Source organism: Dromaius novaehollandiae, chromosome 5 (assembly GCF_036370855.1).
Source record: "Dromaius novaehollandiae isolate bDroNov1 chromosome 5, bDroNov1.hap1, whole genome shotgun sequence".
In the NCBI taxonomy this organism is placed as follows: Eukaryota; Metazoa; Chordata; class Aves; order Casuariiformes; family Dromaiidae; genus Dromaius; species Dromaius novaehollandiae.
The window spans coordinates 3,899,210-3,927,209 of record NC_088102.1 but is presented as its reverse complement, the minus strand read 5'-3'; the positions used below and the strand labels follow the sequence as shown (position 1 = coordinate 3,927,209).

The 28,000-nt window shown below is 38.6% G+C and overlaps 2 protein-coding genes across 6 annotated transcripts in view; both read left to right on the top strand.

Annotated features, from left to right (window-relative positions):
- Nucleotides 1-4,304, top strand: part of NIN (ninein) — a 50,700-nt gene extending 46,396 nt beyond the window's left edge. For all 4 annotated transcript variants that reach the window (XM_064511826.1, XM_064511822.1, XM_064511820.1 and 1 more), the window contains one exon: nt 138-4,304. In XM_064511826.1, the coding sequence (XP_064367896.1) occupies nt 138-347 (210 nt within the window). In that variant the 3' untranslated portion in view covers nt 348-4,304. The remainder of the gene's footprint in view (nt 1-137) is intronic.
- Nucleotides 4,305-5,035: 731 nt separating this feature from the next.
- On the top strand, nt 5,036-27,521 carry SAV1 (salvador family WW domain containing protein 1). 2 transcript variants are annotated; one of them, XM_026117960.2, is made up of 5 exons: nt 5,036-5,382; nt 7,105-7,551; nt 16,564-16,834; nt 17,757-17,900; nt 26,279-27,521. In XM_026117960.2, exons 1-5 carry the CDS (start codon nt 5,295-5,297, stop codon nt 26,478-26,480), a joined length of 1,152 nt encoding a protein of 383 aa, XP_025973745.2. In that variant the 5' UTR covers nt 5,036-5,294; the 3' UTR covers nt 26,481-27,521. The 2 variants fall into 2 exon arrangements, with proteins under 2 accessions (XP_025973745.2, XP_025973737.2); XM_026117952.2 differs by having other exon boundaries at nt 5,037-5,417.
- The last annotated feature ends 479 nt before the right edge of the window (nt 27,522-28,000 follow it).

Genomic DNA, 28,000 nt, shown 5'->3' with positions numbered 1-28,000 from the left:
AAACGTATAGCTTTTAAAAACGAAAATAAGCTGAGGTGGGTGGGTTGTACTTGCTTGTGATGGTAAACATTCACCTATTTTCCAAGCACTATTTTTTGCTTTTATCTCTGAGTAATTATGTTTTATTCCCAATTTAGCTTTCCAAGAACACTAAAGCAGATGCAATGGTCAAGGATCTCTATGTTGAGAATGCACAACTGCTGAAGGCTTTGGAGATGACAGAACAGCGGCAGAAAACTGCTGAAAAGAAAAACTATTTATTAGAAGAAAAGATTGCTAACCTCAATAAAATAGTAAAGAACCTGGCATCCCCCTGTTTTAACTCAGCATCTGAGTTAAGGTCATAGCAAAGCCGTAAGTATGCCACAATCCCATGCACTTTACTGAAATGTTAGTATTTCAGCTCTTCACTGTTTTGCCTTTTTGTATTGATGGATTTTAGTTAACAAATGCCTCCAAGGAGATGACAGAGCTAAATCCTAAACAGGACACTGCCAGGACACTTTTGTTTATTCCCAAACTATTTTTCTTCTAAATTTTGCCTAAAACTAATCTTCAATATGTACAAAAAGACAGGTTAACTTATTCTGATACTTTGTTTTTATTTTAAAACATACATCTGGAATTTACTGTACTGAATTGATTATTCCAATCTAGATTGAAGCCAGGGTCTAAAGCAAACTGAAGTTAATGGATTTAAAACTTAAAAATATTTCTAGCTGTCTAGGCACTACTCATGGTTCAAACCTAGTAATATTGATAGATCAGTCTTGAGCACTGTCAGTATAATTGTCATTGAAAGCCAGGCTTCCTTGATGTAGTCTATATCCTGCAAACTAATTCTGGTTTATCTAAAGCAATATACTCCACCTTATGCATTAGGCTTCTGGGTTTCTGCAGAGTTCAGAAAAAGTGTTCTCTTAAAAATATGTAAATAGACTGCTGCCTCCAACTAAACACAACAGCATTTCATCTGAAGAAATTTCCCAGCTGGCAAAAGAGAGATTACTTTTTTTTAAGCTGCACTGCCAGACAACTTAAACTGTAGAGGCCTTAAATTTTCTGTGTGGAAAGAAGTTATACTAAACAACAGAAGAATCACCAAACAGAAGTGAAGATGTGAGTCCTGTTTATATAACTTGTAAATTCACTAAAGCAGTGAAGTATGTTTATTGACTCACAGAAGAACGAAGAGGGAAACGTAAATGATTTCTTCGGTGGAAGCCTGTCATGAGGGCTCCCAGAGATGGACCTTCGCCGTTCATACAGTTTTCTGTTTGACCTCAGTGATCATTTGAACAGGCCGGTCATTTCCAGTAGATGCTAATACAGAGTCTGAGTTTGTAATTAGTTGTGAGGAAACATATTCAAGGTGAATATGAAAAACTCAGGGAATCATAGCCTAAACTAGTTTCCTGCACTGTTATGAACATGGATATTAATGTCAATAGATGAAGATAAACATACATTAGGAAAAGCAGGATAAACCAAACTGAATTTGGTTGAATATTACCTGATAATACTCCTAGATGAACATGCACTAATAGTGTGGTCATGATGGTCAAAGAGCAGCATGGTTTGTGATAGCAGGTGATATTTTCTATCAGACCAATTTATGAGGATAGGGAATACAAGTTTTCTGGGAACATCCTCAAGATTTGAGCTAGGTGTGACACAGAAGGAGCTGAATGAGACCTTTATGCTTGTATAAACCATTACCGCAGCCTAAATAAAGATGCTATTGCTCCCTATACAAACTCTTTGCCCCTATCAGGGCAGTAAGACATTTTTAAACAATGTAAATAAAACGGGTGAGACAGGCTATATTGGCAGTACTTGAAACTGGTCCTCTTTAAATATATACTGCATAAATAGTGTATGCAGAGGAAGAGGGTAAAATGCTTTGTCTCTGAGACCACTAGTGCAAGATGACAATTACAACAGCATTTGTAATGAGCCAGCTGCACCCTAGAAACTGGGATAAGACTGCCTACAGGCTCTTGAGTTACCTGCAGAAAATTACTCATTTGGTACTGATTAGTGTATGGCTCTAGGGGATACTATTTATGTCTAAAGGGTTACCTACTAATTAGAGGGTTGAGGGACCGAACTATACAGATGGGGTATGACATCCTCTTCTCCTTCGCCTCTCCTTCTCCTTTCCTTTATGGAAGCAATATAAGGCCTAGTAAAAAAAAGAATTGAAGAGATGGTATCAGGTTTTCTTCTTACACCTGCAAGCAAGAATGCAGCATAAAGATGCAGGTGAAAAAAAGTAATCATAAAGAATCTGTGCTTTTTTTTTTTTGTTGTCGTCGAAAGGTCACAGTGAGCATACAGGAGTATATTTACATTCAATAGATCTTTTTCAAAATCAGGAAAGATTTATCAAAACAATAATGGAAAAATACCTTGGAGTAATGCAATGCAATCTTTATACATTATTTCACAACTATGTTGGTCTAAATACCTGTACTGATGCTGTTTTTCTGAGTAATCTCAAATTCAGACATTTACATACCCCATTTTTTCCACAGTCTGCAAAAGCTTTTTTACAAATTCAAAATTGCATTGAGATAAATTGGAGTTTCTTTTTAAATGTTCGAAGCAGGAAGATCTTGTTTATCACAGTAATCAATAAGCTGTATCAATTATAAAATAGCTCTGTGTGTGGGTACCCGGACTGTATGTTAGCAATATTGAGCGCACACACAAAAACCATGCCTATGCTAAGAAAATTAGTGATGTTTAAAAATGTTTCCAGGAAGCACTGTAGCTGATCTTCAGATGATCAGAATTGTACCTGGAAAAACATTACGAGATAGTACTCTTTAAGACCATTTCACCTCTTAATCTAGGTTTACTTCTAATGCTCAGTATGTGATCAGAGTTTGAAAACGGAACAGATGGAATGAGTATTTATTTAAACTACTGTGGAATTAATTTGAAATAACTCATTATAAAGACTAGACTACTCACCTAATGTTTTTAATCTCCTAGTACTTACAGGTTTTTTTAAGCAAACATACAGGCATTTCTAAAACACAGTGCTGAAAAGGGAGCCCTGATATGATGATAACACTGGTATACTAAGGAGAAACAGAGAAAAGGGAACTTGACTTCTCCATTTCTTATCCTATCTTGCCCTACTTTTCTTTCACTTAGCTTTAAAAAATTAAACTAACCACGGAAGAGAACAGGAGGAGAAGGACAGAGGAGGAGAAAAATGTTTGGTAAATATTTCTCGGACCAAACTCCAATTTCAGTAGAATATTTGTGTGAATTAATTCTCAGAAGTGCCTTTTGTAATTACGTATGATAGAATCTCTGTACTGTATTTTCTGTTGCTACAGAGCAATTCAGGACAATCCTTTCCCAAACGGAGTGAACTCAGAGAAAGGTAGTGCTGCTTACAAACAAGTGTTATGTTGTATATTGGTTATGTCAGCTCAGCAGTTAAGCAGCTAGCGTTATAGAGTCCAAGCTAGTGAAAATAAGCATATAAACATGTAAACTCTTAAGCATTTGTGATCTTTCATGCATGAGTGTCTCCTATGCAGTATAGGCATTTTAAAGATACCAAAGTATTTAACAGTATCATAACATGCAGTCAAAAAACTATTGAATTCCTAAGCCTTGTTCACACAACAGGTCTTGCCAATTAAGATATTAACTACTGTATTACTAAAAGGTGGTTTAAATGTTTTTTTAACTCTTGCTTTATGAATCACTGTGAAAATAGAGGCACATAGATGTTTGGGGTTGGGATTTTTGAGGGAGGAGGTGGGGGAGGCAGAGGAAGTATATGGCCAAGTCAAATTTACATGAATTAAATCTACGCAGCTGGAGTACTACTTGTCAATTTAGAACGGTATAAAAGTATATATTGCCATACATCCGCAAATATTAATTTAAGTTCAAAGAAAACTAAATTATTTTAATTCTGATTTAAAAAGGGATTGTAACATATTTGATTTTAGCTATTTACAGATTATATGTGAGGTGCAGAAGGGGACGGTTTGACTCTATCAAAGAACAGCAAAAGCCTTTATTTTGCTTTCAACAAATGACATCATTGTAACTGTGCTGTGTTGTCTCCCGAATTTTACCTATTAGTCTCCTGTTCTGTCAGATGCTGTCATTACTGACGACTGACTTCTGTATAAACAAAAGCAATTGTGTATTTTTTCATCGTTTTGTCTCAGTGTAATATATTGTCCTTGTAACATCATGTAAAAGTGAAAGGTGAACCAACGTATACGTTATTTATAATGAATGTAAAAAAATAAATTTCTGTATCCTCACTACTTGTTTTTTATTTATCCAACTTAAGATATTCCACCCATGGAACTTGTAGGTATTTCAGGTGCTATCTGAAAATTCATTAATATGTGATCAAAGTGTAATAGAGAGGACAGCCTGGCAGCCACCAGTAGTCATCCTTCCCCTTAATAAAGTATGAAATCAATTAAGGGCTAAAAAGCTGATGGGACAGTGAACCTACCTCTTGGTTTTTTTTAAGACTTGCCTGCTGTCAACCCATTCTATGCCTTTATAGGGAAAACTTGAGTGCTTCCCGTCTTACCACTTTAACTAAAAGGTGTGTTTGCTGGTAACTGATATGAGGGGCAGGGAGGTGATGGGGGGGGGGGGGAGCACGGAGTTGCAGTGGTGCCCGGGGCCTGTCCGTGCTGTAACGGGTAGAGAAGAACCGCGGGAGCCGTGAGGCAGCGCCTGCACCGCCCCCTTCGCTCTCCGCCGGCTCCGGGCGGTGGGCGCTCGCCCTGGGGCCATGAGCCCTCGCCCTGCTGCCGGCCGCGCCTCAGGCAGAGGAAGCGCGCGCCCTTCAGAGGAAGCGCGCGCCCTTCCCGCCAACGCCCCTCCCCTGCGCCGCGGGCAGCGTTGCGCATGCGCCCACACCCACGCTGGGGGACTGCGCATGCGCCCGCCGCGGCCGCGCCCGGCGGCGCCCCTCCCCGCCGCGCGCGAGCGCTGCGCCAGCCGCCTCCTCCTCCTCCCCCCGCCCGCCCGCGCGGAGGGCGGAGGCCGCTCTCCCACAAGCCCGCGCGCGCGCACGGCGGCGCCGAGCGGGTCACGTTAGCGGCGCGCGCGGCTCCTCGCGGACACCCCCCCCTCCCCCCGCCCGCCCCCATGGTCCAACGGGCGGCGCGAGCCGCCGCCCCGCGGCGCTGAGCGCCCCTCCCCCCCGCGTCGCGCGGCCATGCGGGCGCCGCGCAGCCGCCGCCGCGCCTGAGGGGGCTGCGGGCCCTGGGGAGCGGCGGGCGGCGCCGGGCATGCGGGCGGCGGCGGGCCGGGCGGTGGGATGCTGTCGCGGAAGAAGACGCGCACGGAGCTCTCCAAGCCGGGCGAGGTGCAGGGCAAGTACGTGAAGAAGGAGACCAGCCCGCTGCTCCGCAGTGAGTGTCGGGGCGGCGGCGGGGGCCGGGCGGGCCGTTGTGAGGTGTTTTCCCGAAAAACGGGCGGAATGGCGCTGATGGTGACGAGAGCTGACAGGGGTTAAGCCCGAGGGGGAGGCGTGCCCGCGCTGCCACACACTAAACAAACTTTTTTTGTCGTTTTTAAGCTGCTCGGGCCCGGTTGCGCGGTCTCGGCAGGCGAGGGCTGAGGTAACCTTCAGATACCGCCGAGGTGAGCAGAGCAGTTCGGCTCTCTCCAAAAGCCGGTGTGTGCCCAAACTAGGCCGCGCTCCCTGCCAAGAGGTTTGTGCTTTGAAAACGAGCTAACTGCGTGCGCGGGGCGCGTAAAGCCCCCGCGGAAGCGAGCACTCCGGTTTCGGCGGTGAATCAGCTCGGTGAGGTCACTGCCGTGAACCGTGGCTGTGCTAACCTTCCTCCAGCTAACCTGGCCTTAGTGCTGCAGCTTCCCTTTTGCTGGGATCCCGCGGAAGAACAGCTGAAGTACATAGAAAGTATTGAAAACAAACTGCGGCTGAAATGCACCGTGCAATGATTAGCTTTGAGGATTAGCTTTGAGACCACAGCTAACAACAACAGATTGGCGGGCAGGAGCAGGCACTCGGTTTCTCTGCAAGTCCTTGCTGCACAAACAGCCCTTTCCCCAACCAACAGGCAAAATCGTTTAGCAGCCTCTCTGGTCTCATTGGCTTAAGCTTTTAAATAAGGGCTACTTTTTTTTTAATTATTATTTTAAGTTGTTGGTGTTTCTAATGGGTTAACATCTCTTACACATCTATGCTATTTGCTGTGAGTTAATGGCCAGCTATGACATGACTGCTTTCTAATGGCTATTATAAATTTACTGATTACATCCTGTGTGATACACTGAAATTTTGCCTTAAGTTATAAGACTTTATTTGTAAATAGTAGGCATGACTTCCTCATAAATGAAAGTTCTAATTCCTGTTAGCTCACCTGGAGGAATACTGCTTATTCGTGCCATGCTGAAAGTAATAGCAAGAAGTGTATCACTTACTAAAGGGAAGCAGTGAAATTGTATGAATAGTTATCAGCATTTATGTGCTGCACCTCTTTAAGTAAAGGAGAAAAATGAAGTATATTCGTGGTCATTTGAGAACTTGTGTGTGCAAAATGACATCATTTTGCTGGCTAAGCTTTGTTATTTGTGGAGAAAATACAAATTCTGTTCCAGGCTCTGTCATGGATTCCTATAAGCCTGTAAGGATTAATGTATCGAGTTACTCTAAGTTCATAAAGACAGTGGTGCTGATAAGGTGGTGGACTGGTAGCCAGGAAACTTGGATTTTCTTGACCTTTCTAGTAGATAAAGAGGTGTGAAGCCTGGCTGATGTAGCCACAGTCAAAAGTGTGTGTCTTTTTCTTTGTTTTAATTTATTTTTTGCAGATGCAGTTGTACTGGCAGAATGGTGCTCTTTTGGGTATTGTTTCTGTTGCTAGAAGAGGATGTGATGGTTTTTGTTGTACCAGTACAAACTCAAGCATTGCAGTTGTACTTGCCTCCACATTAGAGGCGCCATGAGGGGTTCTGGCTTTTGAGTTTCCTGAATACCACAGCATTAAATCAGTGTTGTGGCTAACCAAATACTTTGTGTAAGTGGAGCTGAAATTCTTATTTCTGTTTTTTTTGTGTTTTATCCTGTAACAGATCTGATGCCTTCATTTATCCGCCACGGTCCAACCATTCCAAGACGAACTGATATCTGTCCTCCTGACTCAAGTTCTTCTGGATATGCTTCTGGGGGAGATGGAATTGTTTCCAGAAACCAGAGTTTCCTTAGAACTCCAGTTCAGAGGCCGCCTCATGAAATAATGAGACACGAAAGCAACAGACTGTCTGCGCCTTCCTATCTTGCAAGAAGTTTAGCTGATGTCCCTAGAGAATATGGCTCTTCCTCCCAGTCCTTTTTGACAGAAGCTAATTCTGCTGTGGAAAATGGAGATGCTGGTGCCCGTTGCTATTATTATGATCATTTTTATGATGCCCAAAGGAGACGTCAGTTAAATGATCGTGTACATGAGGACTACAGATACTATGAACACAACAGTGATCTTTTCCAGAGGATGTCACAGAATCATGGGAGGCACACTTCAGGTCAGTCTTGACTTGTTGTTGTTTTTTTTCTTTTCTTTTTAATTTCTTTTGCTGCAGAAGTGCTCCTGGATGATCATGGTCATATATTTTAAATGTAATACTGTATAGGGTGGAGCTTCTTTTTAATGATATTTATTTGAGTTTACTACTTGTTTACATTTCTCAGACTAAAGAGCTAGATCACATGTATTAAGGAGAAAGGAAAAATATATTTAAACAGTGGATTATTTATAAAATAAATGAGGTAAGCTTGAGCAAGGGGTTTTTTTTTTTTTTTTTTTTTTTGATGACCAGTATTAGATATCACCAGCTTTATCAAAAGTTATATAAACGTTTATTAGATTTGTTTCCTTTAAAAAGTAAGAATGAACAGGTTATGAATTGTTGTGGACAGTTTTTCTTACTATCAGCAGAGTAATATTCTGAGGAATAGTGTTAATTTAGATTACTTTATCTGTATTTGCATGTAATATTGTGGAAATTGTTTTTTCACTCTTATATGGCTTGGAAGCATTTTATTCATTAGTGGACATCTACTATTATCATTTAATGTATGTAGAATAACCAACAGCTAGAAACTAGTAACACTGCAATTTTAATTAAGTTAGGTCACGTAATCAGAGGGAGGAATTATTGCTTTGTGTAATTAGCAAATTGACATATAGTTAGTGCGAAATTGACTTCTTAGCCCTTGACATTTTTTCTTTGAGTTTGTAATTTTTTTTTATACCTATGCCTAACTCTTTTTCCCTCAGATTCACTGGAACCTGTCTTCATTTTTGAATCTTCATAAAGATTCATTAAATATTTCTTTTTGAAGTCTTTGATTATATCTGTGATGGTACTTAATACTTCTGTGCAGTGTCCTGTTGTGAATCTATTGTTAGAAAAAAGGTCTGAGATTACGGTATTGCCCACAGAAAGGTGACCTTAAAAATTAATAAATCTAGCTGTATTCAAATACCGAATATACTAGTGAAACTATGTTCGAGGAGGAGTTTGAAAGAAACATTTTAAACTTGTAAATAATGTATCTTAACTATGAAATACATCATTAGCTGGTCATTACTTCTAATCTGTAAACAAAATTGTGAATCTGTCTAGAACAGTAATTCTGCTAGTAAAAATGTCAACAGTTAAGGCTGTTGACCTTGTGTATGGGATTCTGACCTGACAGCTTTGTTTTTATTACAGAAACCTTTCAATGAGTGGTAGCAGAAGAGTAATGCTAGCATTACTGCTGTCAGTTAATAAATTCTAGGATATTAATGTTCAAGACTTTATGCTTTTTTTATTTTGCTAAATGCTAAGTAATGCATCTGATCTGTCTAGGTTTTGCACAGTAGCCCTGCATCTATGTCAGTTGTTCCTTCAGCCAGATACCAAGCACCTGTAAGTGTGTGCTGGGGGACTGCAGGGAGGAGAGGCAGAGGCAGGAGGGGAGGCTTTCCTTAAAGAATCCTGAGATTTAATATTCAAAATTACTGTAGTAACAGTGTATGTGTAAGAAAGCTTCAAAAAGGTATTGCTGCTTTGTACAATTGCAACAATGTTTGTTAAAGTGAAAATGGAGCTCTAGCTATCAATCGTAGAGTGAAGTTTAGTTGATTTTTAAAACAAGCTAAAAATACGACTTTATAGTTGTATTTTTCCCTTTTAGCCACAGAGGTTTCTTTCTGAAAAGACTTTTCTCCCCTGTTTGTCAATGTGCCATCTTGGTAGTGGAAAACGTGGAGGAGCTGTTGATACTTGATCACTCTTTGTCATTTGCTCTGATATCTTTACCATTAATAGTTTGAACAAATTTTATACACGTTTTCTAGCTGTAACTAAAGTGAGGATTCAATCTCATGTATTTGTAGAAGGAAGCAAAAACAGGTGATTCTTTCATCTGCCAAAAAGTATTTCCCTTCTCTGTTTCTGAAATATGAACTCTTAAACGCCTTGTCCAGTTTCCCTACAGTAAGAATGTGGACCTAAATCTGTAGCTTCTGTACATCTCAAGAATATGGTCTTTTACTTTCATTGTCTTTGTGACCTTGTCTTAATTACTTTTTCCTTACACCTCTCTAAAGTAATTTTTAAGTGTTCCATCTAATCAAAACATTTCTTCAAGATAACTGATGTCTGCCATTTAGAAAATTGCCTAATACCTACAGGCTTATGGTATAAGTCAGTTTATTAGCTAGAATCTGTAAATGGTGCTTTCTACCCTTTTCCCCCCCACACACTCCTAGAAGGTCCCCTCAGTTTCTTCTGTTATGGTTTGGCTTGACTGCTAAACAAATATTGCTTGATGCATACAAGGTGTATCAGTTAATGGTGAGTGATGTTTTTGGTGATGTGAATTTTGAGAACCAGTGGTCCAGAAACAGAGATGCATAAGAATTTCAGCTTTCAGTCAAAATAAAGATTCCATTCCTTGTGATTTTGAGGTAACTTGAAAATGTGTTCTGATTGAGATCTTCATACTCAAAAGTATTCAGCAAAGTACTTAAGCAAGTCGCACGATATTTCAACAGTTTATTCTGACAATACTGACACCTTCTTTTATAGGCATTTCTCAATAAAGTTGTGTTTTCTCTCTCAGATTCAATTCTCGGTGTCCTTTTCTTATCCTCAACAGCTTTGTTTTTAATTAGCAATCTAGAAGTGCTTTTCCTGAAAAAAGATCCTTAGTGTAGACATACTCTGTTCATATTTTTGGATGTTTAGCTACCTCTGTGGCATTTCTTGACTTTTTTTTTCTGTGTCCTTTTTAAACTTAATTCTAAGAGACTTTACCTGTCTTTCCTCGACATCTCTTTCCTCTCTTCTAGGTTAAAGGTTTGGGGAGGTCTGTGGTTGAAGTTATATCTACAGTATAGATTGGAACTAACTTGTAACCAAGACCTCAGAGTTATTTGTACCTGTTTGAGCGGTAAGCTACAAAATTCTTACATGTATATGAAAATTGCTGAGATTTAAAATCACAGTATAGAGGGACTCTCTGATGTATTGTAAGTAGTTGACTGTGATGTCAGAGGAGAAAAATGGTTAAACCTATGAACAATGAATCCAGCGAGCTATAGTGAAAGTAGGTTCATCTCATGTTAAATTGTGCCCCTTCATGATTGCAAACTGGTATTCATGTTTAATATAATAGGAGAGCAAAAGAGAAGTAGAAATTATTATATGGAACATATTTAGAGCTCAAGTAGCAGAGTTGTTTTATTAAATGTGCACACTTACTATCTTTTAAAAAAAAAAAAAAAAAAGGCAGTTCCTGCCATTTTCTTCTTTTGTGCTGATTCTGCAGAAATTTCTTTGCAGCATACTTTTCAAAGCATTCAAAGTACTTCCTGCCATTTCCTATCTGTGAATTTATGCTTACTTGGAATGTCCTATTCTCTTTGACAAATGAGATACTTGTGTTCAGGAAGTACCTTTGGAAGTTTTGGGATGGGTTAGGAAAGCATAGAGACTGCAAATCTATCTAAACATGATAGTTAATTAAATAGCAAAAAAAAAAAAATATTTACCCCCTTAAAATTAAACAGTTTGTTTATCTTCTCTTCCTGTTCCTTACCCTGTTTTGGAGAGGGGAAGGGGAGGATTTTAACATCTTGAGGGAACAAGGAGAAAAGGCTCTCAAGACAATTGACCTAATTAAAGACAAATATGAAGGCCTTTTGGTTAGCTAGATTTGTTCTTCAAATAAAATTTTTTAAAAAAAAATGTTCTTCAAAAAAATTGGTATTAAATAAACAGTTACAAAGTGAGGCTTTCTCTTCAGTGTGTCTGCTCTTTTCCCTTTATACCGAACTGCTCTGCTGGCATGATTTTTCTGCTGTGCTTTCCACCACCACTGCTGACAAACCGAAGAACTGTCCTTTGGCCTGGGAACCTTTCCTCCCTCTCAGAATCTTGGGATTCTTTCCAGGCACAAAGCATTTACAATAAAACCCCTTCGCTGGGCTGCAAAATTGGTAATGCATATCACCTTTTTCATTGTTCCGTATTAACGTGTGAGAACCTTGCCTTGATTGAGGAAGGTACTACATATTTTTCACATTTGTGGTATTATTAGCTTAAGATGCATTTCTGAGGGAATAACATTGAATGAAGGAACTCTTTATATTGCACTAGAATATGGTGTTCAAAATTAAAGTTTGGCTTCTGTTATTAGGCTACCTTATTGCTGAAGGTGTTGAGAATGAGGCTGAGTATAGGGCCTAGCCTAAATTAAAATTCTGACTATTTTAAACTATCTTAATACTACTGCTAATAAAATGGCTTCTTTTCCTTTGCACTTCATTTTTTCAAAGTGGTGAGAACTTACTTACTTAGGAATATCACTATGTAAACTTCATCGAATAGGATTTTCTTTTGCTTTGGAAAAGCATATAATACCTTCAGGCCTAGCTGCTGTTAATTCAGAAGCTTAAATTGAAGATACTGTATTTTACAAGAGATGAAAAAAAGCAAAGCCACAAATGATGTTAAATATTTATGTTCCTTAAAAGCAACAATTGAAGCAAAAAAAAAAAAAAGGTTCCAAAGATGCAAGCTGAAAAATATTTACAGTTGAATAAATTTAAATGCATTAGTGACTGTTCTTGATATTTGATAGTGCTACTTAGAGTAGTTTGTAAACAATAGTGCTTATCCTTAAGCAGAGTAAAGGAGATTTTTTAATGTTTGGAAAAAAAAGATAAACAGCCCTATGCCTTGGGAAAGCAGGAAAAATGAGAATTTCTGCCTCGTCATACCAGATATAAAAAGTATGTGAACAAAAAAAACTGAGTAGGGGAAGGCGTTAGTTTAGTATATTTCCAATTTTCCAATGGTAGGGGTCATATTTTCCATTAAGAAGAAAATGATATTTATTTTACACTAGATGTTTTGATAAAATTAGATCGAGCTGCAAGTTCATTTTTCTGTAGATAATTTGCCTTGTGTTGTCTAAATCAAGCACCAGTTTGTGATTCAGAAAATGTCCTTAGTGTTTACAGTAATTCTTATGTGAAGCTTTGGGCTGCTATGAAAATGTTTTAGAGCTGAGGTCTTACCTGAAATTTGAACACAGATGGTTACCATATTTCCCTGGGCTCTATTACACAGGAAAGGTAACACTCACAGTAGATGGTTTCAGTCTTGAAGTTCAATCTTGTCGCTCCTCTAACTTTCTTCTTTAGTTAACACTTTGGAAAAGATCAAATGTGAAGTTAGTGCTGTCTGGTCTTTTATTGATGCTTACAGGTGTATTGATCAGAAAGTAAATTCTCATCTTCTGTCATTGTTCTAAACCATGGTAGAGACTATTCTTAAATGTGCATTTACTCTCTCTTGAGGGAAGCACCTGCTGAATTTCGTAAGAACTTATTTTGATCTTTAGTAACTCCAATTATACAAACAAATGTCTAAATTATAGTAATTGCTGATTTGAAGGCCACAATGGTTTGATGGTCATAAGACACACACTGGCTGTTACCTGACTTCATACAACTTCCAGCGCCCAGAATGTTTCGGTATGGTCTGTGATTCTGTATTTTAAGAAAAAAGAATGCACAGTACTATATATGATAATCTATAACATGAAGCATTTACATCTGTTTGTTTATAAGTATGGCATTCAGTTTCATAATTAGAACTTGCTAGTTGTAGCAGCTTGGAACACTGTTCAAAATTGTTAGTTGATATATCTGTGGAAGTTTATCTAGCAGTGCACACCTCTGCTGCTTCATGTATGAAATAAAAAATAATGTCAAAGTAAATGTATAATGTATTTGAGGTCTGATATCTTTGCTCTTTGCATCTTGGGAATTTAAAAAATAAATCTGATGCTTAATGAAGCCATATGGATAGAATTTATTGCTTGTACAAACACAAAGCTACCGATGTTGCCTTTCCATTGGATTAGCCATTGCGTTTAGCCTGCTTTCTAGGTAATTTCTCTACGTAATCAGATTCAGATTTTCCTGTTGCCTGATTCCAGCTCCCAATTTTGTCTGGCTTTTCTATCAAACGATACAGGCTTTTTGCCGAGAGAACTTGCAGTTCAGAGGGTGGCTTGTCGTATGTCACTCTGGCTTGTGCAACTTTAATAGTAATTTTCAAATGTTAGAAAGCCTTAACCTTTATCCCAAGGAAGAAATATCTATACATATTTGCTGCTGGAATCATGCTAGAATTTAAGTGGGAGGAACTGTAACAAAAATATGGACATGTACTGGTTTTAGCAGTAAACAGAAACATGTGTTTATACTGTTGTGAAAGTTCTTTCCCACAGTCAAGTTTGTGCGTTCAAATCTTCTCGTAATGATAATTTTAATAGTCATTGTTTTTTATATTTACATGAAATTACAACACAGCAGTCCAGTTAATTGGAGAAAACACTGAACTTGTTTATCCAAAGTGCAGTATCTTTTCAAGAAGCTTAAATGTTTGTAGTTTGTCATTGGAATGAAAACAAACAGAGTGACATAACTGTAGCTAAGGCCTGAAATAGTCTCCCTGGCCCTAGCACTGCTAAAGGTCAGGAAGCCTCTAGGATGTTTCTTCTCACTGGAGGTAAAGGTCTAGGTTGCTTAATCCTGATGAGAGACGGGAGCTAAATCATGAACATGACTTTTAACTTTCCTTTATGAAACTAACAAACAGGTAAATACTCCTAACAGGAGGAAATACTGCAAGGCCAAATAGCTCAAAACATGACAAGGCTAGAAATAGATTTGTAGATGAGTACAAATGTTTTAAAGAGCAGTAGGCAATAGGAAGAAAGTGTTGAAATTTATTATTGATGACTGTTATCTTTTATATGTAAACTGCTACTTATAATAGATAACATCCCTTGGAGAGCATGCTATATTGTGTATATACTGTTGGAAAGGACTGTTCCCAGTCACAAATTAGAGCTGGAGTATGAAATTGCCTGAGCAATAAGTAGCTTTGCGGCTGTGCTCTCTCCTTTCTTAAGTATCACAGTTGTCCTTCTGAATTAAAAAGAAACTTCGGGTATTTTTATTAATAGTATCTTTTAGATAGGCTGTGCCTTTTCCTTTGTGCCCTCAAAAATAAGCGCACAAAAATGTTATTTCTGAAAAACAGAAACAAAGGAGTGTTTCCTCAATCTGTAAACATGCTTGTAATGGAATCAACTTCTGACTTCCAAGAAAGTAGAAAAAGTAGCTTCCCCACCCCTTCCGCTAGGTTGCGGGAAATAGTAGTACGCAAACTTTGGGAAATACAGTAATTCAATAGCTGTATTTGATTGCAGGATGAAAAGACAGTTGGAGTTTCTTTAAAGCCAGAGAAAGCCTGTAAAACTGCAGGTAACTCAAGGAATTTACTTAATGCTTCGAGGATAATAGAGGAGAGTTGAATTTAGGCCAGCACTTTCAGTGGGTAGCAGGCTTTGAAGGAATGAAACAATGACCTGTGAAATTCTTGATTATGTCACTTGGATTTTTTTTTTTTTATATCTGTAATTTTATTTTGGCTGAAGAATTATTTTTATGGCTTTTATTTCCACTACCTTCCTAACTATCCACAGTGCATAGAGGAAGGAAAAAGGTGAAATGGGAATGATGTCTTTTCAGTCGGTCTCAGCAGCCAACACATTCATTTCAGTAACATAAAAACTGTATCTTGCAACAAAGTATTTTAAATTGATAGTAAACAGCCTTTTAAACCAACTATTTAGTTATAAATCGTGACTGTGCTGTGTTTCTAGGGCAGAGGTAGGAACTTAATCACGTATTGCCTCCCTTCAGTTCCCCTGTCCCAAATTCACTTAACCTAGGCTCTAGTTTTCCTTTTTCCTGGAGAAAGCCTTCTCCTAGTACAGCTCTCTTGCTGAAGAGGGCTGCAAGTTGTAATTTTTCCATGTGCCTCATTAGCATTAGGAAATATAGGTGCTTAGTACTAGAGGAGAACAAGATGTAGAGAAGCAGATAAACAGCCTGCTAGACCAGGAAATGCTGGCAAGACCTGTGGTGGGAGGAGGAGAAAAAAGGTGGGGGAAGACGACACCAGGAGGTTATGTGACATGCCCTGGACAAAGGTCTCTCTATCATGCCTGGATTGCAGTCAGAAGGCGTGGCTGCCTTGCCCATCACTATATGTAAAAGTACCTGTGCTTGTCAGACTAGCTAGCAAAGAAGACCTGGCAAGACGAATTTCAGTTTGCACAGGATGACTGTGGCCTGCAAAGGGCTTGGGCAGGATCCTGTGTGGATCCACATTCTCTATTATTACTGAAAACAATTTTTGTCTATGATTGCAAGTGTTTCAGTAATACCTGTCAGCGCAGTATAGTGCTCACCTTATTTTCTCTGCTGTTTTGGTTTACCTCATTCCGTTACTGTTCTTGACTGCTAATCTGAAAGGCTATGGCGTTGAGTGATTTTTCTAGACAGTTACAGTTTCTGACTAACTAGAAAAAGAAATAGCTGTTACTTTGTCATAGATAAATAGTACTGATGCAGCTGTAATAGCATATTAACATAAACTGTCACTGAGATAGAGGTTTAACATCGGTACTCTTATGTCAGCTCTCTGCTCAGCAAATTAAGACAATAATAATAGCTTCATCTCTGTTATGTATGCTAACGCGTGTCCCTAATTCAAAAAGCAAGGATGGTATAACTGACTCTGAAGGAAGCTAGGCACTGATCTCCAGAGATACTTTAACATTTCAATGGATGCCAATATAACTACAGTGCTATTCAGCTATGTTCTTTTTGGTGAATGCAGAGTTCCTGACTTAATTCATGTTACAGAAGCAAAAGTCTGTTTATGGACTGGGAGGAGAGCAAAAGCAAGTGAGATTTAACAGGGAATATGTTTTGATTTTTATCTGTTTTTTTTTTTTTTTTTTTTTTACTAATATGCAGACATACATTGTAAATGTCACAGTATTGTTCAAAGTTGATGATACTGTGCCTCATCTAGGTGAAAGTTGTTAACTTTGTACATAATGTTGATTTGGGATATTACCATTTTAGCTCAACATTGTTTTTCCTTTTTTAGGCATTGGGAGAGTTGCTGCTACATCTCTAGGAAATTTAACAAATCATAGTTCTGAAGATTTACCTCTTCCTCCTGGCTGGTCAGTGGACTGGACTATTAGAGGAAGGAAATACTATATAGATCATAACACTAATACAACTCATTGGAGCCATCCACTCGAGCGTGAGGGACTGCCTCCAGGGTGGGAGAGAGTTGAGTCAGCAGAATTTGGAGTGTATTATGTAGATCACATTAATAAAAGAGCTCAGTACAAACATCCTTGTGCTCCCAGGTATGATATCAGTCTTGTATTTTATGATTTTTTTTTCTAATACAGTTAAAGTGCAACTATTCTTGCCTCATATGTAGGATGCCCAAAACTTCTTAATTCTAGAAGTAAGCTTTACTTGTTCTTGACTAAGATTTTTCGAAGTTGTAATTGTTAGTATTTGTCTGATCTGTTCTATCTTAAGTTTAGAAACAGGATATTGTTCCTAACTCACTAGAGCAAAGCAACTATTCTCTTCAGCTATCAGTAAAACAACAAAGTTGCTGAGAACAGAAGTGAGTTGCAGACCAAAAAGAAACTTAATCTTATGTTTCAGGAGACTATCTGAACAAGTAACATATATCATACCTGAACTGTGAATTAACTGTTCTCTAGAATGAAAATACGTATTCTAACTACTTACAATATAGAGGTAGAATAATGTTAGTATACTCCAAACCCTACCAGTTGTCATTTTTTACTGTTTCCCAAGAAGAGAAAGTTTTAATGTGTGGAACAAAAGATAAAGATATGAGATATCCTTTGATGTTATAAATGGAACAACTTCTATTAGCTGTTGCCTGAATATATTTGTTCTAAAATATGAAATGATGGAATATTGGCTGAATTAATACTTGCCTTTTTTAGCCTTTTAAAAATAATTTCATTTTTAAGATCCAGGTAATGGGCACTAGGTGAAGAGGTTTAAGGTGAGTTTTGCAGTATGCTAACAGATATAGCAACAGATGCGATTGAAATGATAAACTAAAAATAGCAACAGAAAGTTGCTCTTAGTAAAGGCCTGCTGGAGCAACACTGTGTGGTTGCGTTGTCAGGCTTTGCATGTATTAATCTGTGTATTAGTTAAAGATAACAATTTAGTGATATCCATGTGCCTAATTTATTACTCGGAGGTTACTGAATTTGTCTGTTTTCCTTTGTACAGCGTTCCCCGTTACGACCAACCTCCCCCAGTCACTTACCAGCCGCAGCAAGCTGAGAGAAGCCAGCCTCTCCTTGTCCCTGCAAATCCCTACCACACGGCAGAGATTCCAGACTGGCTGCAGGTCTATGCCAGGGCTCCTGTAAAGTGAGTTTTTTTTTTTCCTGTACATTTCACAGCAAATTTTATCTGTACAGTTTAGAAGCAAAACAAATGAATTTTGATGACTAGAAGTAGCACTTTAGCTGATATCCATTTGTTAATTGCATAAGAACTATCACTGATAGTAGATGAGGAAGCTGTACCAGATGTTTTCAGATCAGAAACATGATTAAAAAGTAGGTGTAATGATGTCCACAGCCTGTAAATGAATTAATGAAGTTGGGACAAAGTTATATAACCTGTTATTCCTTTCCGAAAATATAGCTAGTGTCTGGTAAGGGGATTTGACACTTCTAGTGAAAATCAGTGACTGTGAAGTAAGTGTATTTCTTCTGTATTTGTGTCATCTTATCAAAAGATTAGAATCCATTTCATCACATTAATCTGCTTTGTATTAGGCATTACTTGAAACCCTCAGAGTGCTTCTTGCGGTTGACGTGACTTGCAGAATGCTGCACTTAGAGTTAGGATGTGATTTACTTTCAGTATATTTGTGAGAACAGGACCATGTGGCTTATAAAATATAAATATCTTAAATATTTTTAGGGCATTAACTTCTTAATGTGTGTCTTACCGTTTTTTTAAAAAAGTCTATACGAATTGTCCTTTGAAGTTACGAATGTTGCATTCAGACTGTTGAAATCTACATTTTTACCCCCAAAATTTAATTACTACTGAGTGATAGTAAAAAATCTTTTTTTCTTTTCTCCTTCCAAGAAACAATGCTATAGAAAGAGGGGGTGTCTCCTCCAAGAATAGATTTCAGTCTGCATAATGAAACAAGTCACATTTTATGCTGGGTTCAGCTCTGCAGAAGAGTAGCACTAAATAGAAAAGTAATTAATACAGATAAGATTTTAACAATTATGAAATTATGTACTTATTAAAAAGGAGAATTTGGAGAAACTGTTTAAATTTTACAGCAATGAACAGTCTATAGTTACAAGTTCACAGACTGCATATGACATTCACTGACTTCCAGCTGAAAAATCCACTTTGTTTTAGCTGCGTCTAGTAACTATAATTTGAGCGGGTTTTATTACTTCTTGTGGCTACTAGGCTTGCCAGCAGCCCATAAAGATTTAGACTGGCCTAAAATACAAGAGTATACTTGTGCACCAGGGACATACTAAGTTCCTGTAACCTATGGGAGGACTTGTTTCCTAGAAATACTTCTAGGTTTTGGCTGCAATTGCATTTCTTTACTTAGGCCTTTGGCACATCCAGACAATGCAGCTTTAAATATTTCAGCCTGTGTTTGATGGATTCTTGCTGGCACTTCTCTTGAAACTTGAGAATAAACAGTTCAATATTTTGAGGAATTTCTTTACATACAGTTGGTCGAGGCAATTTTTAAAATGTTTAATTCATCCAAAGAGTTTAAAATACTATTCACATTGTTTAGAGGAATCAAAAATCCTATACATTACAGTATCCTTTTAACGTTTTCCCATTAAAGTAGTGCTGGTAGTAAATATGAGTGTTCATTTTATTGTAGCTCAGAATGACTTAATTCTCAAACACTCTTGAGAAGAAGCTAATTCTGTGTTACACTAATATTAAATTGTCAAAAGCAGTTATCTTGAGGCTTGAGAAAGCAAGCCAGTAACGTTTACTTCAAGTTCTTCAACAATATTGACCAAAAACTCGGAGTACCAGAGCTGTGTGCATATCCTCCAGTGTTCTGGTGTGTAAATGAAAGTAATCAGGCAAAATGCTTTCATGGTGATGGAAGAATATCTTTTGCCATTTGAAATTTACTGTAAAATCTGTTGATTAACAGTAGTTCTCCACTGAAATAACTGTGGTATGTTTTGTTACAATTTGTTACTTTCATCTGTGACTGTAATTTCAGATTTAGCTGACACTTAGGTCAGTCATTGTTGCTGAGCAGTAATTTTAGCTTTATTTTGTCTGGCTTCTCTAAAGAATGAGAATTCTGGCCACTTAAGCTAATGGGGATGTTGGCAGGTGTTAGCCATAACGTTTTCCTGTTTTAGCAGAAAATTATCAAGCTATTAAGAACAAAAAGAAAATATTTGGCTCACTAGACAACAGAGAGGCTTTGATGTCTAACTATAACCTGAGGTAGTGATCTCCAATGTCAGGGCATTGTTGACACCTTGAGGCACCCCTTTCCCTCCTCTCCCAGTTTCTGGTTAATCCCTTGATGTCAAGGTTTGTTTTGAGAGCATAAGGGCAGTCATCAGAATCTTACCACAGTGAGATCAAGAGCCTCGGCTTGCATTTAAGCCCCTGCTAGTTTCTAAAAGTGAAAGTTTTGCCCCCTTTCTCAGTTATGAAGACCAGTGTGGTAGGTGTTTGTTATGCCAGATGCGTGTATGGGGCTTTGAGGGCGAGGAGACTGGAAGTGCCTGCCTTGTATGGAAGATTCTGGTTCAGATTTGTCCCCTGCCTTTGTTGGAGCAAGGATCAGCAATCAGGCCTTTCATCTTCTAGCACTAATCAATAGGCTGTTAGTATTCTGGGAAAGTCACTGTCTCTTATGCTGAAAGCGTCCTATTTTGTATTAAATACTTGTTATCCACTGAGACCACTAGAAACTGGGTCTTCTGGCAGAGTGTCCTATCTAGTAAACTCTTCCCTTCTCATCCAGGAGGGAAGGGACCTATGCTTTGTAGGAATTTTGTACTGACTAACTTGCTTTCTCCCCTCCATTTCTGGTTTGTGACTAATTGGCCTTCTAGAAAACATCCAGGTGTCCAGGTAGACTCCCCAGGCAGATGTCTAGGGAGTCTTGGGCTCAGGCATTTTGTATTCTTTGTGTCCTGCTCTCCACTAGGCATCACAATGCCAAATGTTCCTAAACTATGGTCTTTTTTTTGGATTTGCCCCATTTTAAGAATTGATACATCATTTTTCAGGGTTAAAAATGTATGAATACAATAAGAATGGGTGCTGTCATCTTTAATATATGATATAATACCATGAGACAAAGTACTAGACTGATTTATGGCAAAAAAGTCCACGTCCCTTTCTCAAAATGAAGTGTTGTCCAAAGATAGAGGAAATTTGTCTTGTTAAATGCTTGGAAGCCCTGATCTAGGATGTCTTACCAAATGTAAAAAGCCAAAAAAAAGTTAATATGTATGAATGATGACATACCAGCCCCAGTGCTACACTGAATGCTGTTAAAACACGCAAGGAAACCATATTTCAAGGTGATGGCAGTTTCTGGGGGTGGAAGGGATCAAAAAGCTGAAGTGAATTGTAAAGAACGAGCGCAACCCTTAATGTAGCCAACTTTTGGACTGCCTCTTTGTTATTCCCCCTGCCCCCACTAGAACAATGCAATGGTTATAGCATCAGGCAGTACATAAGCTCTGGAACTAGCAGTATTGACTTACTGTTGTTAAGGTGGCTACCGTTTGAAGAGTAGTGGCAGACAGTGACAGAGCCCTCTTAACCATTATTTAAAGACTCCAAAATAAAAGACACCAAGGGTTTTGAATGAGCCCGTTCCTGCTAAGCCACTGCTAGTGGCTTAATCTTTAATTGGACTTCTTCCTCCACTCAACACTTCTCTTGACAGTTGAAGCAAAGCCCTCATGCTGAAAGCAACCCTGATGTGCTAGTTTTCTCAAGAAACTGTCAACACTGACAGGTAGCAAAGAGCTAAAGAGCCAAAGTTTTAGCCAATCTCTGGTGCTTCCTTAAAAAAGAGGGGGGGTTGTTCTAAGCTGCAGGTCCCAGGAAACCTGCAAACACATCATCGCAAGTGATGTAGCTTTGTTTCCCTTCCTGCTTGTGTTGCAGTGTTGCTGCCTGCATAAGAAATAATCTTTCCATTGAGAATCAGCCTGGCTGTGGAGTGTGTTTTAATAAATGCCGTTGACCCAGAACATGTGGATGGATACATCAGTATGGGGCAAGTCATGAGAGAGCCTGCTGCAGTTGAATCCAGTTCATGAAGAGTAGGAAAGGGGTCTAGAAGGAAAGATGTCTTTCACTTAATAATCAAAATACTTAAGGAAAAAGAAAAAAAGCACTGTGCTTGACAAATATTCAAAAGCAGCAGCTTGCTGTCTACCTCTTTTTGGAGTTTGATCTCCATATTGACAGCTGCAGCTGTTTGCTTTGCTTTTCAGGGAAAGCAATTTTAGCAGTGCAGCACTGTCAAGTTTGGATAATTTTAGGTAATATAGAAGCTGTGATGTTTAAGAAGGTTATAGAAGCTGTAATTATTTCTTCATTTTAACTTAAAATTTCTCAAATTCCCAGTTTCCCAAATTTCTTTAAGTTTCTGAAAAGCTTCTTCAGTAATCATCTGTGTGTCTCTGTGCTTCGCACCCAGCCTTCTTCTGAATGTATCTTTTCAATACATAAAATAGTTTATTTGCGTAACTTTGATATTTTGGTTTCAGCCTCACCATTTAAGTAAATATATTTTCTGACATAATTTACTTAGATCAAATACTTCTGTTTATTCACTGGGCTTTTTTCTTTTTTAATATCTATAGCATTCTGTGTTATATCTATAGCCTACTTCAACATTGAGAAAATCAGGTTGCAGATGAATTGTTTATGTTTACAAGCACTGAGGAAACAGGAAATAATGAGTGGTATTACAATAAGTATGTAACTACATTAGGGCTTTTTTTTTATCAAAATAATGTAGCACTAAAATGTCAGTTGTAGAGCAAGATTTGGGTCAAACAAAATCCAAGATTGAAACTAGGCTGGAGAAGGGGCTGTTTCCTCACCTAGCTGAGGGAATTCTGCTGCTTGTGCTATTTGCGGAGCCGGCCAGGCCCGTGCCAGGACACTCCATGCTGCACCGGTCCCCTTTCCAGGGATGGCACTGGCCCCTCTGCTCATTTTGGGGTGGTATTCTTGAAGTTCTCTCATGTGCCAGTAGCATTGGAAGGATGCAGCACTCTTCATCCCTGTTTCTCAGCAGAGCCAGCAGTTTTGGAACCTGCAGCACCCTTACCTCTGATATATTTAACCTGAAAACATTTATTTTATCTCTGGAACCACAGTGTTCAGAAAGAAAAAGGTTAGAACTTGTCCTTCTTCCAGTGTTTTCATAAAGCCTCATATTTTTCTCCAAGTTTAGACTCAGGTTAGCCCAAATATCCCTGCTAAGGAGTACCGTGCTTACAGTTGCTTCATACATTGCTTCTATGTCCCTTATTTTTTTCGGAGCTTTGGGGCACGTGTCTGTTCCTAAAACCAGGCAGGTCTCTTTGTGTCCACTGGCTGAGCACACTTTGCCCTGCCAGACTTTTCCGGTCGTCACGCTGAGGTGGAAGGAGACCATCAAAGAGAACAGCCTGTTTATTTTAAGCGTTGGTATATATCTGCTATCTGAAGCCATTGTACTTCTTTCTTTAAGCATATAAGGGTATGTCTGCCCTGTGGCCTGCTGCGTTTCTGCTTGACTAGTGTGCTGAATGATATACGCCAGATCCCCATCAGTAGTCACGTAGACATGTAAGCGTGCTTCTGAGCCTGAACTAATGCGCTGTGAGCTTGCTCACCATGACAGTCATCTTACTATTGGTCCAGCATCATGGGTTTTTTTTCTTAATTTCAATTACCAGCTCCTTGAAGAATATTGTGAATGCCAGCATTTCCTGCTTAATATCATCGCAGAGCTACTCCCCTGCAGGGTGTGGTGGTAGCACGTTGCTGGACATCTGGCACATGCATGAGCAGAGCCTCTTAAATCCTACCTCTCTAACACTACCATGATTTTCTTGAAAAACTGTGTAAAAATACTGGTTTTGTAGCAGGGCCTTTGAAATCCTCCCCTACTACTGGCCCCAAAAGAGGTACTTTCAGAAAAAATAATAAGAAAAATTCTTGCCTTCTTGAAGGGAGGCTAGAAATAGGGGTTTGAGAAGCAGTCAGACCTCTGTATAGTTTGATCTGATGGCAGCTAGAAAGTGCCCAGTTGAAATGCAGAACATATTGGAAAATATATGGACAGATGTTTTAAGGTTCTCACTGAAAACTTGTGAAAAGGTGAGCTGTGTTTACATGGACAGCCATTATTCTGGTACTTTCTCACTTTAATAGGGTTGGATAGTTTGTGTAGTTTATATAAAATGGTAAATGGAATGATTATAGATATTAAATTTGGGAAATATTGAGCCTTGTGTTTGGTGTAAAAGATTATGAGCACAAGTTTTGAAGAATGTATATGGCATAAAAGTGAGTCACTGACGTATAATTGCATAAACCTCTCTATATTATAAAACCAGACTTTATTTGACAAGCAATCTAGTTCCCTTGTAGACCTTAAAGAGTGCCAATTTTGATTGTGGAAAATTACTTGCAGGAGAAATGGCAGAGCCTTGATTAGTCACAAGGATTACTTGGCAGTTCCGACATAAAATGCAGCCTTCAGGAAACTTCTGTTAAATCGAGCTCCACTACTGAAACAAGGAAGGCTTGAAGAGGCTTGCATTATATTAAGTTTATACATATATAAATGCCAGCAGCTTTGATATCCAAAAGGTCTGATCATCAAGGGATGTTTAAAATCTTCCAGAAAGTGAAGAAAGCGTTAGAAATATAAAGTTATTCCAAATTGTTCCATATTAGAAAAACAAACCAAAAAAAGAGCTAGTGATCACTGACAGTAACTGTAAGCTTTTGCAAGAAAAGCAGTGCTGAATTTAGTGTAGGAGAACGTAAGACTTGCAGAACAAAAGGCTAGATATACTTAGCCCTCAACCTCTAACTTGGGAGTATTTATAGTGGTTAGTAACATTCAGAAGCATTCTTTATATATTGTTTTTCTTAACTTGTGGGTTGATGTTATGCTTCCCCTTTGCCTTGCAGTTTGTTTTAATGTATGTTGCTCTCTGTCTTGGAGGGGGATTAGTCTGACTTTTAACAAAGCTCGTCTGTATGTGGCCCTCTGCTTATTGTACCTGTTTGTATTTTCTTTGCAAGCTTCCACATTCTGCAGCTTATTATTGACTAGTGTCTATTTTTGCCATCAAAGAAAGTGTTGACAGTATGCATATCTTTTTTGCTTCCTTATTTGACTTTCGCTTGCTTTTGAATCCCCTTCTTAAATGACTGGTTTATGAATGAGGCTTTAAAAAAATCTCCTTAGTCTTTCTTGCTTTGTTTATGTGGACAGCATCTCAGACTGCAGTCAGTTACTTCTAAGTTGTTTGATCGCTATTTGCCATAGGTAACGGACTCATCACAGTGGGTTTTATGTGCAGAGAACAGACTGAGGAGGGGAGTGACATGCTGTATGTAATCCTGCAAAACCAGAAGGGAGCAGGGTCTGAGGGTGACCCATGCTGCTGAATTTCGCTTTGCTCAACCAGCTCCTCCTTGTAGCTGGTGGAAGTGGGAAGAAATATAACAGCCTTTACTCATAGCTGGTTGACTTCATAGTTGAGTTTGTTTGCATCTCCTCACGAGAGCTAGATCAAACACTCCTAAAGGATGAGTTCCGGGGATGGTACCAAAGTAGTTTGCAGACGATGGCTTTTCAGACCGCCTCCGCTTCGCACATCTGTCCTCATGAGACTTCCCTGAGGCCACAGCAGCTTGGTTTTTTTCCAGTGTGGGGAGTAAAAACATCTGTAACTTAGCTGCCAGTGCTTTGTACTCCCTCCTTTGACACCCCCCACCACTTACCCCATGGCAGATGGATTGCTGCCAATAATTAAGGGCAGTTAGGACATCTCTTACTAGCGTAAATATTTGTAGCTGTTAATTGTGGCCTAATCTTATTTCTCCCTCCCTGTAGCCCTCACTGATGCTATCTAATGCCTTCCAAATGCACCCTTTTGTGATCCCGTGGGGTTTATGACTCACAGTTTGAGACGCACTGATTTAGCTTATTGCTGCTAATTAACCAAGAGCAGAGTGCTCGCTAAGGCTAGAACATGACTGCCTTGAAAGCAAAAATGTGTTATGAGTGAAGACTTGCAGTCTTCTGCTTTCTGAGAGGTACTTACTTGGGAGTATTAGGGTAAGCTGTTAAAAATTTATTTTTTCAATGTTACTCTAATTGTAAAAGATGTTTTGCTGCTAAATACTTTAATGCTTCCAAAATGCATTTTCTGCCTTGGTTTATTATAATCAGTTAATGGGATCTTTACTATTTCTAGAGTTTATTTTTGCAAAGTAATTTTGTGTTTTATGAGTTATTCTTTGGTTTAGCTTTAAGTGATATTTCTCCAAATCTGAGACAAAACTGTCTTTAGGTGCTAATTACTGTAAGATTTCTTCACATAGAATCGGCTAATCAATGTATATTGCTAGGAATCTTTCTTTAAGAAAAAAAGAAGAAGAAGAAAGTCTGCAAAAATGCTGTGCGTTTGCTTGCAGTGGCATGTAGATAACCATCTTGTATATCAAAACAGATATGACCACATTCTGAAGTGGGAACTCTTCCAGCTGGCGGACCTGGATACGTACCAGGGAATGTTGAAGCTGCTCTTTATGAAAGAACTGGAACGAATTGTTAAGCTGTACGAAGCATACAGACAGGCCCTTCTCACTGAGCTGGAGAATCGCAAGCAAAGGCAGCAGTGGTATGCCCAGCAGCATGGCAAGAATTTCTAAGCTAACAACTTTTTTTTTAAATAGACTTTTATGAGGACACTAAGAGCTTTAAAAGGTTTTCACACTTAAAACTATGAACAAGTGCTTTGGTTGAAGAGGCAGCTTATTTTTGTTGATGTTGCACCTTTGTTATTATCCTCTTGAATATTTTTCTACATGTATTATGTATTGTTTATAAAAATGAAAAATGTTTGTTAATCTTTTTTTCCATACAAAAACTAGTTTATTATTCTGAAAACCAGTGTGGAGTTTAATCAGAGACTTGATTCTGGTATCTTCTTCTAGCAGTCAGCTATATTATTAAGAAGCTGAGTATATATTTTTAAATGGCAGTAGATGCAATTATATGAAGTGTCCAGGATGCAAAACATTGTTAAAATCCAAATTAATAATTCAGTTTGTTTCCCTCTGGGTTTTGTATCCTTCTCTCTAGAGAGGTCTGTTCTTTGTTTACAGCTTTAATGTACAGAACACTGATACTGTTACTTTTCAATAACAACTAGTACTATAACCATACAGAAGCAGATTTCATCAATCTGAGCAAAATGCTTCATGAAAGTGAAGTATGAGTTGCCTTACTTTTTACTTTGTTTAATGCATTATTACTTTAGATTTTCTACTAGTTTTCACAGAAATTAGTCAGAGGGCAAAATACTCGTACCTTCTTAAAGACCAAGATTACTGAGCAAACTTTTCACAGGTTTTAAATGCTGAGTAAACTGCATTTTATGAAACCCAGTCACATGGGCTGGTAATAGAATTATCTAACCAACTTACCAACCAGCTGTACCTTACCATGCAAAAAAAATCAGGGATGTAACAGCAATTTTTTTACTGAGCTTTGTCTTGTAATAAAGTTTCCTTACATGGGAAAATTTTTAATTGTACAGTTACCCTCTCCAACATTTTCATTTGGTTCATTGATTGTCCTGAAATGTTATTTATGGATTCTTTTTAGTGCAATAAACATTGTTGCAGACAAAAAATACATTTCTTGTAAATCCTATTAATTCAATAAAAATCTTTGTTTAATGAGTGAAAGGGTGAGATCAACTGATTTTTATCTTTTAAAAGATCAAATGAAATGTTTGTTACAACAAAGAAAAGGGTCTGATCACAGGCAGTTCACATCAGTAACTGAGGTTCTCTGTGAAGATGTAAGTGCAATTTGGGTGTTAAGTGTGCTGATTTTAGTAACTGTGTAACTGACGTGTACAGAGCTGAGCTGCATTTTAATTCTGTAGATCAGGTGAGTTCACAAAAATGATGTTCATGCTGTCCCCTATCATGGCGTGCGCAAGTTCCAGGTGGAAAGTCGCTGTTGCACTTAGCAGCGTTCTGTGGAAAACCCAGCTGCTGGCTCGTCGAGTGTGCAGGACCTGACTTGACACAGTGTGCAAAGCGGTTGCAGACTTAACCCCAAAGTGTAAATTCTGCGTCTTGAAATGCATCAGTTCTTCAAAACAAGTAAGGTGAGCGGATGTATTTCTACCTATTGCTGCCCTTCAGCAGGCCTGTAG

Excerpts from the sequence above, each read along its gene's own strand:
- SAV1 (XM_026117952.2), top strand. The coding sequence starts at position 5,324 with ATGCTGTCGCGGAAGAAGACGCGCACGGAGCTCTCCAAGCCGGGCGAG. Across the intron at positions 7,552-16,563 it reads TCATGGGAGGCACACTTCAG|GCATTGGGAGAGTTGCTGCT; the intron begins GTCAGTCTTGAC and ends TTCCTTTTTTAG. Across the intron at positions 16,835-17,756 it reads AAACATCCTTGTGCTCCCAG|CGTTCCCCGTTACGACCAAC; the intron begins GTATGATATCAG and ends TCCTTTGTACAG.